Raw genomic sequence first — 16,552 nt, forward strand, 5'->3', positions numbered from 1 at the left:
AGTATTACAGTGTTGTTGTTTTTATTTATTTTCTGTCTTGTGTTCATTCTCAAAGGTTCCAATTCATGTGTGAAAATGATTCTTCATGCTTCCTCCAAACCAATCTTTCACAATTTGAGCCTGATGAATCTTGACATTATCATCCTGGAATAGGACCATGATGTGTCATCCTACATGTTTGTTTAAGAAATGAAAAGCTACACACTCCGTCAATTAGGGTTAGAAGAACTGTTGCCAAACACATAACATGCTAGAAACACAATAATCAAAGCAATAATGATCCAATCATAGACTTTTAATTATTTGCCTATTTAAATCCAAAAAATGTAGTGTAGTATAGAAGTAATATTTAAATGACGCTAATGTGCAGTACACTGATTTTTGTCACAGATAGTGCCTGCTAAATGTAAATTAACCATTAACCACCCGAACCTTTATATCCTTTTTCCAGTAAATAATTACAACAATGTGCTTGAAGTGCTTAAATAATTCTTAATTGGTTGTTAATGGTGTGCAGTTCAAGGCTTGGCATATAATAATACAAAAATGATGGTACTTTTTTGGCATGATCATCCTCCCTGTTCCTGCAGGCTTCAATAAATGCGGCAGGAGAAACGGCGGCTGCACTCACCTGTGCCTTCCTCGGCATAATGTGACGTCTTGTGCTTGTCCCACGGGTATTCTGCTGAAAAGTGATGGAAGGTCATGTGACAATTTGCCTGAAACATACCTGCTGTTTTCGAATCGCATCAGTGTTCGACGAATCTCTCTAGACACTAATGACCATACAGATGTGTACGTTCCTGTGCCCGAGCTGCAAAATGTTATTTCCTTGGACTATGACAGCGTGGAGAGGAAACTGTACTACACAGATGTGTCTCTGGATGTTATCAGGTATGAAGTCTAATACTAAAATTAATTATTAGTCTTGAAATATCTATTTTTTACTGCAGTAGTGGCATGCTATCATTTATCATGCTAGTTACTGCAAGATTTTTCAAGGAAAGTTTTAAAAATCTCCACCCTGGCATTTACTTCTATTTTAAATGTGATGTATTGTTAAGCTCTCTTATATTATTTACACAATATTTCTTTGTTTTCAGACGGGTAAATTTAGATGGCAGTAATATGGAAACTGTGATCAGTCATGGTCTGAAGACCACTGATGGACTTGCTGTTGACTGGGTCGCCCGCAACATGTACTGGACAGACACTGGCCGTAACACCATTGAAGTGGCTCACTTAGATGGCACATCTCGGAAAGTTCTGGTGAATAACAGTCTGGATGAACCAAGAGCTATCGCTGTCTTTCCTAGCAAAGGGTGAGAAAGGCAAACATATTATCATTTACTTCCAGTCCTGATGATTTATGGATTTCTTTACATTTACATTTAAGGCCCCGATATACTCACAGTGATGTTCTTTTTCATTCTTCGAGGTAAAAGATGATTAAAACGTGACATGCGGTTTACTGTTAGCGGACATCGATTATGAAAATATGTGCTGCACGCTTTCCTCTCGAAAAAAAGAAGAAGCACACAACAAAAATGACAGTGGTTTAAAAAAAAAACAGCATTTAAAAAAACATCTGATCATAGGGATGTGGATATGTTTGCACGAGCTCTGCAATTTGCTATTCCAGTTTTCACGTCATGTTAATTTATGTAACACTTTATACAATACATTTCTTCATAAAGCAAGCAGCTTTACAGTTTTTAACATGAAAAAACAAAACCGTGTCAGTGTCTCTTTCAATTCTAATTAAAACTTCGGTTTTTACTATAAAGCAGCTCTCCAGTGTGTTCATGGCGTTTTCACACTGCCAGTTTAGTTCGGAACGGGGCACGGTTCGCATGAAAAATTGGTAATGTGAAAGCTGTCACGTGGACCTAAGTACCAAACCTGAGACTACCTGAAGGAGGTGGTCTGGGTCTGGTTCTGGTTGCACTCGAACTGTGCCACGATTCATGTGAATGTGAAAACAACACGGACTTTAACAGAATTGAATGGTAATCCACTGTCTCCTCCGAATAATCTGTTTGCAAGCAGCGAAAAGCCGCCTTCATGCAACGGACGTACAGTAAACCTAGGTGTCGTTTACTCAGCTACGCATATTAGCACCAAATTAATAAAAAAACACAATTTATTGATCACATTCTGCTTTCTTTCATGCGGCATGCACGTTTATGATGTAAGATGAACACAGGTGCACCAGGGTTCGATAGAATCAAGTTGAGTGAAACCAGACCAAGCTAAATTTACACTGGATTATGACACTCACAGGTAAAAGAGGAGAATTTATTAAAAAAGGGTAGTGTTTCGATAATGATTTTGCTGAAAGATGGTATACATGTAGAAAAAAACCTTAAACCCATTAATCCATATCAACAACATAGTGTAAAATACGCCTTAGACTAACCTCGACACTATAACACTATTGTGACTATTGATCCACACAGAGTGACTTGCGTAATCACCATGGACCAATAGTAGTTCGATTGTGTTTACCAGACAGAGCGAACTTTTCCGGAAAGTTCACTTTGGCAAGCTGTTTCAAACTCATGAAACGGACTCCAAACAAACTTATTTTGTTCGAAATGACGTCACACCAGTTCAAAATGACTTCACACTTTAAGTATATTGGGGCCTTTATGCATCTGGCAAATGCTTTTATCCAAAGAGACTTACATTGCATTAAAGGTATGCAATGTATCAGTTGATACATTCCCTGGAAATCAAACCCGTGACCTTGCAACCGGCGTTGCTATCACCATGCTCTACTGTTTGGGAAGAGAAAAAGAGAAATGTCAATAATATTTAATCCTGAAATGTATCTATAAATCCCTTAGTCTAATTCTAAATTGGAAAATACAAACACTGGGTAAAATAGTCAGTGTTTGTAGTTTGCATTTTCTATGTATTTTGTATACTTAGAGCAGTGGTATGGAAGATTATATTACAAATGTACATAGAGAGAGAGGGAGAGGGAGAGGGGAGTAACTATATATAGTCACTATATTTTTTACTAATTAATGCATTTTATCATTTTATTCTTTGGCAAGGTTCTTGTTCTGGACAGATTGGGGTCATATCGCAAAGATCGAGCGAGCGTACCTGGATGGCACAGACAGAAAAGTCCTCATTAACACAGATCTGGGATGGCCAAATGGCTTGACACTGGACTATGACACTCGCAGGTAAAAGAGGATAATTAATTAAAATAGGGGAGAGTTTCGATAATGATTTTGTTGAAAGATGGTGCACATGTATAAGATGGACTTTAAACCCACTAACCCATATCAACAAAATTCTGATGCACTTTTTAGGCCACATACACTGTCCAGTGTTTCCTGTTGAATGCATAATGCCTTTCTGTACAAACACAGTTTGGTCATTTATGGGAGTCACAACTGCATTCTATGACCAAATTTGCTGAAAAATGCAGGCAGTGACCGCTGCATTAACAATACATCCACATATGTTTAAACATTAAATGAATGAGATTGACAGCTGTAAGTTATAAAATGATGTGACACTCAAACTGTCCTGTTCAAACAACAGGTTACATACCATATTTAAGTTTCTATTAAATAGCTATGTTTCCATCCAAAGTTGTGAATTTTATCTCATGCTCAAAATTGGAATATCGCATTAAAACATTTGTAAATGAAGCTCAGTTTACATCCCATGTGTTCAATCGAGCAAAATCATTACTTGCTGGGAAATTGGCGCAAAATATATGTAATAAAAATGTAAGTTACTGCAGTCGAGGATCCACTGTGGCTCTTTAATCATTATAAATTACTTGTGCCTTAGAGTGCGCAATGCAGATACCTGTTGTTTGGGAAAACAATCATGTGAGACAGTTCTTGGAGGTCATTATACCAAATCATTTTGATGACAGACTTTGGCTCAAGCATTTCAGAATGACTAAATAAAGCAATAAGCCCCGCGAAGCCGTGTTTTACAGTGGATATATAACAGCTAAGGGGCGTCGTTAGGCACAACGCGGAGACGAGCTAAAACCCCCTTGACGGTTACTCCATAAAAATATTAATTTTAATATTTATTTTATTCATAAAATAAACACCAGCAACAAAAAAATATAACTTTACAACACATTTATTCGTCCGCCAAGCAATGTAGTTCCAAAGAGGCAACAAAGAATCACAAACGATAGTTGCGCAGTAATACTAATGATGCGGTCACAGGTGTATGTTTGTGGAGTAATTTTCAACGGCTTCGAACGCGACTCAACCAATCAGAATCAAGGACTGGAACTCTCTGTTTTATAAACAACATTTGAGATGCTATGTGACACGATTTGCCTGCTGGTTAGTCCAGTTATCCAATCATATCGCTTTGTTGAGGCAAAGTCACGTAAATTGACACATTGAGGGGTTTCCATCGGTTGTGCGTTTATCTGCTTATCGGATAAAAAGTGATCTGCCTCAATTGAGTGCATACGTTTTTAGATCGCATCTTGCTGTTTCCACCCAACGTTTTTTTGAGGTATCACAAAATTCTCATAAAAATAGGTTGATGGAAACACAACTAATGACAATGTCCTTAATCGTTCTCACGCTAGCCACGAATATCACTTGTGTAAAACGTAGTGACTAAAGTAAATATCATAGATGGCAAGATCCATAAAAATGGAAAGTTTTATCACAGTTGACTCAACATACTTCCAAAAAGCTCAACAAAACAAGCCCAAATGAAGAGATTTGTAAGCACCAAAATAAGCCCAAATATGTGACCATATTCAGAAAATAAGCCCAAAAAAATCTCAACCAAGTGTTGGCCTTATTTATAAGCGACCAGAAAACCTTGTCGTTGGCAATTTCCTGGAAAAGGCACCTCTGCATATACTAATAATACTTTGGTCGAATCAAACCGCTTGGCATTCATGCTTCTTGTTCACAGTCATCTTTATCACTATCTCAGTCATCGCAATTTCAAGGGTAATGCACACCAAATGATTTTTGGAGATTCACTACCATATTTAAACACTCCTATCACTAGATTGCAGTGTGTATCTATGTGGCCTTAGATGAAACGTACACACTATTTCTGTTTGAAAATCATTTTCATTTTAAATTTTGTTCTCATTTCTTTCTTCAGTTTTACACCTAGCTATACTTTTTCAATGCCACTTTACCACTAACATCAACTGGCTTTGACTGTTCGGGTACTTTCCATGAATAGGGTACAGTTTCCATGAATAGGGTACAGTTTCCATGAATAGGGTACTTATTTAAGCATTGTGTTTATACATTTCAATCATGATAACTCTCAAAATAAATGTACAAGTTTGTTATAGTTAACTAAAACTAAAAATAATTTAAAAAGTACTTTAAATAATATAAACAAGCAACATTTCTTTTTAATTTAGTTTAACTTGATGTACTAAAATAACTAAAACTGAAATAAAATGAATAAAACTATAAACAAAAAATATTGTATATAGAAAAACAAAAACTACTACTAGAACAAAATAAAAATAAAAAATCGACATGACAAAATGACTAAAACTTTAACAAAAAAAATGTGAAAACAGAAAATATACAAAATATGAAAAACTATAGTAGTATCTCAGTTATACTAAAATAAAACTGTAGATTTATAATAGCATTTTGTTAAGAATAAACAGCAAGTAGGATTGCCTTATATATTTATTTACTTTGTGCCATTTTCATTATAATAAAACAAACATCACAAATTGTGATTTTAACAGTATTTCGACATGTCCTAAATGTTGATAATTGCAAGAGCTATTTTGAAATCCTGAGGCTTAATATCGACATTTTCTAAAGGCCCCTCTTACTTTTAAATTTCTTCGTTTGCTTGAAAAGATGTCTCCCTTAAAGCATTTCAGACTCTATTTTGTACCATAATCATGGCAAGTACCTTCAAACATTTTGGAGAATTATCACTGAATTATCACATGATTTCATGTATAGGATCTTTTGGGTGGATGCACACTTGGACCGCATAGAAAGTTCTGACTTGAATGGCAAACTGCGTCAAATTCTCATCAGCCCCGTCTCACACCCGTTTGCCCTCACGCAGGTACCTTTCCATATCTGATCCTCACCCTCACTTATCGACTCAGTGTCTCACTCACACCACCTCTCCTGCTCCACTGACCCATCCTCTCTTCCACTTACGTCTCTGCATTTATAACCTTAGCATGATGTTCTCTTCCTTTGCATCTTTCCATTTTCTGACCCTCCTTTTTCTTCCCATCTTTCTTCCCCCCCCCCCCCCCCCCTTTTTTTTTACCCCTTTTCTTTGTCTCCAGTTGAAACCGGTATACTCTCCTTTAACTCCTTTTTCCCGAATCTCACAGCAAGACCATTGGATTTACTGGACGGACTGGCAGACCAAGTCTATTCAGCGAGTAGATAAGCATACAGGTCGTAGTAAGGAAACTGTGCTGGCTAATGTAGAGGGCCTCATGGACATCATAGTGGTGTCACCACAAAGGCAGACTGGTAAGATCGACTTATTCGGCCTGAACTGAAGAGCTCTACATGTTTTACTTTGAAGAGTTTTATAATTCTTATGCCTAGAAAATCATATTTAAACATTTGGGAGATGCACCGTATCTGAGGGATAGTTCACCCAGATATGTAAATTGTCATCATTTACTCCAAACCTGTATGAGTTTCTTTCAAAATGAGAATATATTTTGAAGAATGTTGGTATCCAGACAGCTGATGGTAGCCATTGACTTCTATTGTATTTTTTTTCCTACTATGGAAGTCAATGGCTACCGCTAACTGGTTACCAACATTCTTCCGAAAATCTTCTTTTGTGTTCAACAGAAGAAAGAAACGGTGGAAAGAAGCTACATTAAGCATCTTTACCAGCAGCGGTTCTCAACCCTTTTGACCCGAAGGGTCCACAATTAATTTTGTCACTTCAGAAGTTTAAAGATATTTGTTCTTCAATTAAAAGCAACAGTTTTGAAAAGGGAAAACTATTTTATTATTTCTATTTTATTATTCAACATTATTATATTCTTGTTAAACAAGACATTATTTTCCATTTATGTCATGTTTTTTTTTTTTTTTGTTAGAATAAAAAAATCTAGTTTAACATTTGAATTTAGATTTATGCTTTGATTTATTAGTATAAAATGTACTAACTAAATACTTTTTAGTCATCTTGAGGACGCCTGGTTGAGAATCACTGCTATTCATATTTTCAGTCATGTGATGCCACAGAGACCTGGAGGGAAAAACATACATAGAACTGCAACACAGACCTATCAATTTTCCATCTCAAAAGAAGAAAAACAAAAACACGTGAACAAAATGCAAGTTTTGGGTGCTTGTGATCCATATACAGGATCTGCTGCAGTATTTCAACCACTAAAAACAGTGGGATGCTCTAAAACGCTTGATGTGAAAAACACTTAAAGTGCCTTAAAGTACTGAAACTGATGAATAAAAGATCAAATTCAGTATAATATTATTGATGATAATAATACATACATAATACATACTAATATACAGGTGAGCAGATGAGCCCAGAATATGAATGCAGTGCACTGAATGGTTAAGCGTTTTCTTTATAATGGTTCATCTGCTTGCCTGTATAGTATGCATCAATAATAAGATGTATACGTGATTTGGTCTTTTAATATCACTGTCTTCATTACTAATTACAAACCTGGTAAAAATGACTGGCGGGCAATGGAGGAAAGCCTTGTTGTCATGACGTCATGTGAAAACAATGAATGCTGCAACATTGGCTATTGAATTTCATAATTTCGTCTCTAAATTAAATTCTGATTAAATGATTTTTGTCAATTTCCAAAAATAATAATAATAATCTTCTCTGGAAAAAGAGAAGTGTTAGGCTTCTTAGGGGAAATGTTCTACATAAATCCTCTGAAGGTCTTTGTCTGTTGTCCAAAACAGTGTTTCCCAGTCCTGCTCCTGGAGCGCTAACATTACTGCACATTTTGTATGTCTCCCTGTTCAAACAAATACGATTCAACTCCTCAGCTCTTTAGAGGAACTCCTGAAATGTGTGCGTCAGATAAGGGAGACGTCCAAAATGTGTCCTGGACCAGAGCTGGAAAACACTAGTTTCATATATGGTCTTTTGTTTGATTTAAATACAAAGAATGTTGCCTCCTGTATATAGTGTAGTTTTATCACATGCAATATATGTTCAAGATATTTTCAAGATTGTTATTGGTGCATGAACAGTGAGCACATTGATGATGAATAAATGTTATAGTTTCCATTAAAATATATTAGTAACATTTACAATCCTTTCTTTCCAGGCACAAATTATTGCAGTGTGAATAATGGGGGTTGCACACACTTGTGTCTTGCGAAGAGCAACGGTTTTGTGTGTGCGTGTCCAGATGAGCCTGACAGCAGACCGTGCTCTACAAGTGAGTCCAACATGCACAGGAATCACTGTAGAACATTGAGATGACACAAATTAATAATTATACTAATGATATGACTGCGTTTACATCTACCAGATACCATTTTAGTGGCATGTACCGTTTTAGTATTTATTAATATTTTGAATTGGCGTTTATTTTAATTTTTTTCAGTTTTCACTTCAATTTTAGGTGCGTTGTGTTTTTTTATCATGTACTTTTCTTTTTTTAGTTTGAGTTTTTTTATATTTCTATTTAGCTTTTATTTATTTTTATTTAATTTAGTAATTTTAGTACTTCAACTTATTTCAGTTAGTTGCCAAGGAAACTTTATTTTTTTTAAAGTTTTTCATGTATTTATATAATTAACAAAATTTTAATTGTTTCCGATCTATTTTCTAGAAATTTGATTAAGATAGCTTACATATGCCTGTATTTTAGAATATCCATTTTAAGTGAATATTCATGTATATTTGCATATCCTTATTATGTATTATTAATAAATTAGCATAAATAGCCATTAGAGTTATCAGTGATCCAATTCTCCCCAGTGTTATTTGTGTCATCGAGATACTATATATTTTTTTTTTATCAAGGGTTCAAATTTGTTTTTTAAATATATTTTTCTTAGTTTATTTTAATTTGAGTTAAAGTTGTATTATTTTTTGTTTGTTTGTTTTTGTCATTTGTAATAGTCTTTAGTTTTTTAAATGTCTAAATTAGTTTTTATTCATTATTATTTCAGTTTTAGTTTAGTACATCAAGTTTCAAATAACGTTCCTATGGTATAATAACCCTGATTCTATCTCTGGACTAGTCTCTGGTTACATTCCCACGGCACCTGAGAAGGGCACCATGGGTACTCAGGCCCCTAAAAAACTCCCCACAGAGAAACCTCACAAAGGCCTGTCGGTTGTCAAGTAAGTCAACTGCAACTATCCAGTCCAAGAAAAAGAGAGGAAAAAAAAGGTTTTCTTTAAAGAATGAAGTCAAATCCCATCACTTTCTCCTCACAGTTGTACAGGTGCAAGTCTCAATCCAGCGGACTGCTCTCAGAACAATGTGGTGTCTGCACCTCGGGGTAAATGGCTTACACTTCTGTTGTATAAGAATAATGAACATTATGAAGCAAGTGTGAATGAACATTTACATTTTGACCATTTTTATAAAGATGAGAGCCCTCATATCAGCTACGTGATTGGCGGAGCTCTGTCAATTTTGGCGATCCTGATACTCATAGCTGCATTCATTATTTACAGGTAGGTCTCCAGGTTTTATGAAGAACTTTATAAAGTTTCTTTAATAAATAGTTTTTCTCAGCTGCTCATACTAAATTTTTGTTGTTGCTTTTGCTTTCCAGGCACAAAAAATTCAAGTTTGCAGATCCAGGAGTCAGCAACTTGACTTACAGCAACCCTTCATACAGAACTTCAACACAGGAGGTTAAAATAGAAACTGCCCAGAAACCGACAATAAACAACCAACTGCGATATAAAAAAGAGGTATCGTTTATTGTTCTTTCCGTTTTCACCTTCACATTTAGATGAATGTAATTTGTTATTGATGTTGTTTGACATCAGCCAAATCACCTTTATTTATATAGCGCTTTATACATACAGATTGTTTCAAAGCAGCTTTACAGTGATGACAGGAAAATAATGTTTTTTTTTTGGCTTTTGTTTATGACTGACATAATTGTTTTCATTATTTTGTGAGCAGTATTCAGATCTCTTTACAGACTCCCCACTCATCTTTTTTTCCCCATGTTCTCCACGGCAGCTCAATCATCCTTACAACTCCCTTTCTCCTTTCATCTTTTGACATCCCCCTTTTATTTTCATCAGAATGGCAAACAAGGTAGTCAAAAAAAAATTGGGAAAATGTCCTTGCTTCCCTAATTTTAAGTCAGCCTTGTGATTGTGACCGACTGTTATGCTCGATCTCAAATCCAGCATCCCAACTTTTCCTTCGTGCATGTTATCAGTTTGAAAAGAATTTCTGCATGTACGTGCAAGCAAGATAGCATTTATAGATGTTACTAAGATGATGATGAAATGATATAAAGAAGTATCATCTTAGCCTATACTGCCTGAGGTAGCATGGATTGTGAACCTTTTCTTTTGAAGTGCAGTGGTGTTGGTGGTGTTTTTGACCTTATTTACTTTGTTAGTGCACATTACTAGCCTTGTGGTGAACAATTCATCCGTGCAAGTTGATTCTTTGCAGTCTTCGATCAAAATCTGAAAATGTACTTCCCTTCTGGAATATTCTTCCTTCTCTAATGACGTCAGTTTGACAGTTTAGGTAGAACATTCTCTCCAACCGTTAGTCGAGCTGAGCTGAATGGAACGCCCACTTCTTCAAGATCTAATCAATTTTTCTCATGCAATATTCTGTTTCACTCTAAAAAGTATGTCACAATACTGAAGTCGGTCGCAATATTCGGGTCACTGTGACCTTAATGTCATATAAATAGAAATACTGCACTGTTTAATATCAACATTAAAGGATTAGTTCACTTAAAAATGGAAATTCTGTCATCATTTACTCACCCTCAAGTTGTTTCAAACCTGTAAGAATTTCTTTGTTCTGCTGAACACAAAAGAAGATATTTTGACGAATGTCGGCAATGAGACAGTTGATGACTTCCATAGTTGGAAAAAAAATACTATGGAAGTCAATGGGCCCATCAACTGTCTGGTTACAGACATTCGTCAAAATATCTTATTTTGTTCACATTTGTTCAGAAGAACAAAGAAATTCTTACAGGTTTGAAACAACATGAGGGCGAGTAAATGATGACAGAATTTCCACTTTTAAGTGAACTATTCCTTTAAGCCCCCGAACCAGAAAATGTCAAATTATAGAAGTAAATGGGTTGTAATATACTAATAATAACATATCCTTGTGGAAAAAAAGAAGTGCACATAACTGTATTGTATTGAATGTGCACTTGTAGTGTATTTAAAATCTTAAAAGTTTAAGAAAAACCTGTACTTGCAGAAAGAGTAATAACAATGAAATAAAAGGCTACTTAAGTGTAATTAAAGAGTACACTTTCAAGACTATTTTTTTAACACTTAAGTACACTTGTAAAGTGCACTTTATAATAATGTTAAATTATGTTACTTTAAGTAAATTTTAAGTCTGCGTTTTAATAATTTTTGTCATGTTTTTAAGTACACGTATTTTGATGTGTTGACTAACATACTAAATCATATGTGAAGCACTTGATTTATAGTTTATTCAATATTACATATAAAGTGAATATATTTTAAATGTAGTAAATTGCAACTTCATCAATATATATTTAAATTCATGACATACACGTTTCAATAGAAATGACATCAGAGTATATTTATTTTAGTTTACCATAAATGCTTGTCCGTGCATTCAGTAGTAACACTAACCATATTTCAGAGAATATAGAAACAATTTCAAATCACATATAAAGACGTACTTAAGTCCTACTTAGGTGGGTCAAAAAAAGTTGCATTTATTATCAATTTAAACTATATTACATTTTTATTTAAGTGCAATCAAGTGTCTGAAACCATTACATTAAGTAGTACTCAAATCTAAGAGTATACTTAGGTGTGATCTTAAAGTAAAGTGTACTACTTTTTCACAATAGCATCTCCAAATTGAGTTTAAAGTCACTACTAATGGCAGCTGAATGTCACCTGCAGGTCCAGGGTGTTGGGGATGGAGGCTACACTAAAGAGAAGATCCGCATCGTGGAAGGCGTGTGTCTGCTCTCAGGAGAGGATCTTTACTGGGAAGACTTGAGACAGTTGAAGGTGTGTCGAGGAGCTGGGCTTCACGCCTGCATGCGCACAGATACCGTCTCGCTACAGGCAAGCTCCGCCTCTCTGAATGACGGAGAAACCGAACAGCTGCTGCAGGGCGACCAATCAGAGTGCTCGAGTATCAACACCACCCATGCCATAACGGCCCAACATCATAGTGCGCATCCCGACACCGGCTGGGTCCCGAACCGTAAAGCCTCTACTGAGAGCGAAGTGTGAAAATGTACGAACAGACGCGGTCAACATGGAGGCAGACATATACAGTGCGGGAAAACAGAAACGTCATTGGCGGTTTCACTTTAAAATCTGCCTGAAAAAGGCTTGAATGCACAGTTATTAGAAGTAAAACAGGTATATACAGTCATATGGACCATATATATATATAAATACTTAAGCAGCTGGTACGGAGGAAAGCTAATTCATAAACACACCAACAGCCAAATGAACTGTAAATAGATTTGACCTCATACTTGAAAGTTTCCTTTGTATTACTCTAAACGTCAATAATACATATATAAAAACGGTACGCGACATTCTGGATTGGGATTGCCTCTAATGTCTTCTGCCCTCTCGCTTTGGACTGCGCAACACTTTTTTTGTGTCCTTTGAACTATGGAGAAGGTCACAGCACGCTGGAGTCAAAGAACAGACCTTGTGAGTAGGGGGAAAAAAGAAACACTGACCGATATTTTGAGCCTTTTTGTACACAAGAGAAACTCTTTGAAGTAAACTGCTTTTTTGTTTCTAATGCAAGCTTATATTATCTGTTCATGGACTATCAGTTTAGGAAATGCTCAGCATCCAGCTCTCATCTTGTCGTGATAAACATGTATTTATGAACTTTCTGTACTTTGGATTGGGTTTTAATGTTTTATTCTTTTGAAGTAGTTTTTAAAAGCGTTAGGACTGTTGAAAGACTCGTTCACAAAACCTTGTGATGGTGCCAAAAGACAGAATTTACACACTCATGAAGAATCACACTGAATAAATGACAGTCCATTTTAAAGACTATTACAGTTATTTTGTCAAAGATGAAGCCAGTGTGTATATATATATATATATATATATATATAACACCTCGTTCTGGCATTTCTCGTTTGATGTTAAAATATGTTCCGAGTTCATTTAGCAAACAAAACAAAAAACAGCCAACCAGAATCTGTAAAGCACCTTGCGCTTGCACATGATATAGCGGTCTGAAATTATAGGGCTATGCTAATTGTGTTGGTGAATGCAACTGACAGGGTGAATGTCACAAAACCTGTCAGGATCATGTCCAGGTCATGTTTCCCCCAAAATGAAAAGGAAAGTCAAGCCTATTTTTAAGAGTGAGCCCATTTTTTTCCATTACTGTAATGCTACAGATTCTCATTATTGTAATATATTTAAATTGTGTTAATGAGAATCCTATTTGAGAATAAATAGCTTGAGGACAATGTGGAAAATGTGTTGAACTGTCATGGAAAGAATCTCATATTGCAAAAGGCACGGGTAGCTGTGCATTGAACTGTTTTAATGCACGACAAGGCAAAGAACCAACCGACGTGAAACGGAGTGCGTTCAAATCACTTAATGCACAGCTAGCTGTGGATTATCCTGCTTATACCATAGTCATTTGTCAGCATTGAAAAGTTAAAGTTGTTGTTGATATTTGCAGCACAATATTTGAACGGAAGGGTAAAAAGGACGGTTATATTCATCAGTTACGACTCTAGGAAGATCTAGCATTTTGTCTGCTTTAAATCACACAGAAATAAAGTAGTGCGTAACTTTACATTTATTTGAAAGAATGATGCATTTATTTGCATTAATTATCGAGAGACAGAGAGATATGTATGTGAATTTCCTGCATCTGTGCAGCTGTGAGTTTAATTGCTTAAAAAATAGTGACTTAACCCCTTCATTGCTAAGAAATATAATGTAGCAATTCAGCGATTTCATTAATAAAAGCCATGGGCCAGTGCTGACTAGTTTCTGGTGCGTGTGTGTGTGTGTGTGTGCGCTTCAATGAAAGCAGCGTATTAATATAGAACAGTGATTAAACTGACTGGAACTACCTGTGCTTTAAACAGTTTTATTGCACACCTTCTAGCCATTCAGTATTGAGTATTCAGACAGGACATTAATCTAAAGTTGACTTTTTATGCAAAACCATTTCTTTCTTTCTTTTTCTTCTTTTTTTTTATTGGGTTTCATTTTACTTGGACATGGTTTTGTGAAATTCACCCTATATATACTGGGAAATGTTTATGATGCTTTCAAATTTGTTGTGTACATGTTTATTTTATATAAAGATTATTTGAGGATGTTATAAACCCATATGTGTTTGAGTTCTCAAAACCACCTCGGAGTCAGTTCTCCGAGGTTCAGGACTATGTTTTTGCTGCTAAAACACATGGCGCATTTATGCCACAGTAGTTTATTGGTCTTGGCAGCTTGAATTGTTGGCTGACGAGGCAACCGTAGATGATTTACCTTCGGTTTACCTTCCCTCCCTCCACTCCTCCTTTTTCAGAAAAGATCAGATTTTCAAAATGGAGTCAAAAACAGTTAATGTATACAGAGTCTTTTGAACAAACATGCATTAATTTTATTCATTTAAATTATATAACCACTTCATTTGTTTGTAGGATTGGTGCCAGTTATTTAACAGAGTGCTGTTTTTTTTTTTTTAAGTCCAGAAATTTCAGTCTCACGTAACTGCTGTAAGTTAACTAAGATATATTTATAATTTCTTTGGTTGTAACTTGTATGTAAATATGAAGATGTTGTATATGTAGTTCTCCTTTGCAATACTAACAAGCTGTGTGTGACAGTGATTTACTTTGCTTTTTTTCTATCTTTAATATAAAACTGCATTTGCTTTTGAATACAAATATGGCACTTATTTGAGTCACTTTCTTTTGAATATGCTACATGATGTATATTACATTTTTGCAGGTTTTGTATATGGGGGACCAGGGGCAGTTGCTTTGTGTTTTGCTTGAACATTTATTGAACATTTTACATAATTCAGATTTCTATAAATCTGCCAGCTATCTTTTTATATAAGGTAGATGTATTTGAATCAAGTAATCATTGATATACTGACATTGTGAAAGACTACTTCCTAAAACTGAATTTGCAATATATGAGTGTTACAACTGCCCCTGTTATGGTGCCGACTTGGAAAAATAAATCATATAAACCTGCTGTGTCTCAAATATGAGCGCATCTCAATGGAATAATATTTGTGCTTAAAGGGGTAGTATAATGCCCTTTTCACAAGATGTAAAGAGTGTGTATGTGAATTTTTAGTTCAAAATACCCCACAGATATTTTTATATTGCATGTTAAAGTTGTCACTTTTTGAGGGTGAGCAAAAACGCACCGGTTTTCTGTCCCTTTAAATGCAAATGAGCTGCTGCTGCTCAGGGGGCGGAGCTTGTGTTCTTTTACCTCACACAGACATGCACTGAAAATGTCAATGTTTATGTTCAAACCAATAATGGAGAGACTCAAGAAGATGTGACAACATGTAGAATGTAACAGGACATTTCTGAATTGTTTGTTGATGAATTTGTGTAGTTTGTTTAGTATCTTCTAGTCATTGATAGCATATTCTGTCATGATAATCTATAAATCGTGTTCTCTAGGACGGGTTTATGTAAATTTTAGGAGGAATGTTGTGTAGTCCCGACTCCCTACCAGCCGTTTGTTGTAGTACTTAAAAAATTTCTTTAAAAGCAAATATCTCCCTTTGCTTTGAACTTTGTAACTTTGCAGATGTTGTTTATGCTCAAACAGCAACATTACACACTAACTAAAGTTAGAAAAGTTAAATCAAAATCAACCACCCCTTTAATACTTAAAGGTGCAATATGTGATTCTCAACAGAAACATTTTTGTTATGCTGTTTGAATCTTAATATCCTGATAGCAGTCACAATGTTAAAAAAATAAAAATGTATTTTTACAAATATATATATATCTTCTTTAGAAGGCGTAGGACCATAGGCTACAATGTTACGTTTAATTATTCCATTCAGTGGACTCTGTCAGTCAATGTGTGTTTGCATACCACTACGCAGCCTGTTCAGGCAAACATCATACGTTATCAGTGCGTTTCACGTACGCTGAGCAGACAGAGCGAGAATGACAAACAGTTGTTTATGTTCGTTATTGTAGAACTGTTACTCTCTGTACTGAAAAGTTTTCTCAAGGGCGGTGAACGTGTAATCCAATAATGTTGTCTCTGGTCATCTTGCTTCTGGTCTGTGCGCGTTCATCTGTTTTGGAGGACGGTGGCTTTAAACCGTGATTTTCAGGATGGGTGGAATTGTATGTTTTCAATG

General features: G+C 35.5%; 1 protein-coding gene across 3 annotated transcripts in view; it reads left to right on the forward strand.

The window, feature by feature from the left end:
• The window catches only part of lrp4 (low density lipoprotein receptor-related protein 4), a 105,200-nt gene extending 90,095 nt beyond the window's left edge, over positions 1-15,105 (forward strand). Inside the window, exons 28-39 of one of the 3 annotated variants that reach the window (XM_079595832.1) lie at positions 591-894; positions 1,104-1,322; positions 3,063-3,197; positions 5,964-6,072; positions 6,305-6,497; positions 8,303-8,416; positions 9,228-9,330; positions 9,427-9,491; positions 9,582-9,669; positions 9,771-9,912; positions 10,190-10,267; positions 12,100-12,225. In XM_079595832.1, coding sequence (XP_079451958.1) covers positions 591-894; positions 1,104-1,322; positions 3,063-3,197; positions 5,964-6,072; positions 6,305-6,497; positions 8,303-8,416; positions 9,228-9,330; positions 9,427-9,491; positions 9,582-9,669; positions 9,771-9,912; positions 10,190-10,231 — 1,514 coding nt within the window. In that variant the 3' untranslated portion in view covers positions 10,232-10,267; positions 12,100-12,225. Of the gene's footprint in view, positions 1-590; positions 895-1,103; positions 1,323-3,062; positions 3,198-5,963; positions 6,073-6,304; positions 6,498-8,302; positions 8,417-9,227; positions 9,331-9,426; positions 9,492-9,581; positions 9,670-9,770; positions 9,913-10,189; positions 10,268-12,099 lie in introns of all 3 variants that reach the window. The other 2 variants (XM_079595831.1, XM_079595830.1) reach the window with 2 other exon arrangements.
• Positions 15,106-16,552: the final 1,447 nt, after the last annotated feature.

This window comes from Phoxinus phoxinus (genome assembly GCF_949152265.1).
Source record: "Phoxinus phoxinus genome assembly, chromosome: 2".
NCBI lineage: Eukaryota > Metazoa > Chordata > Actinopteri > Cypriniformes > Leuciscidae > Phoxinus > Phoxinus phoxinus.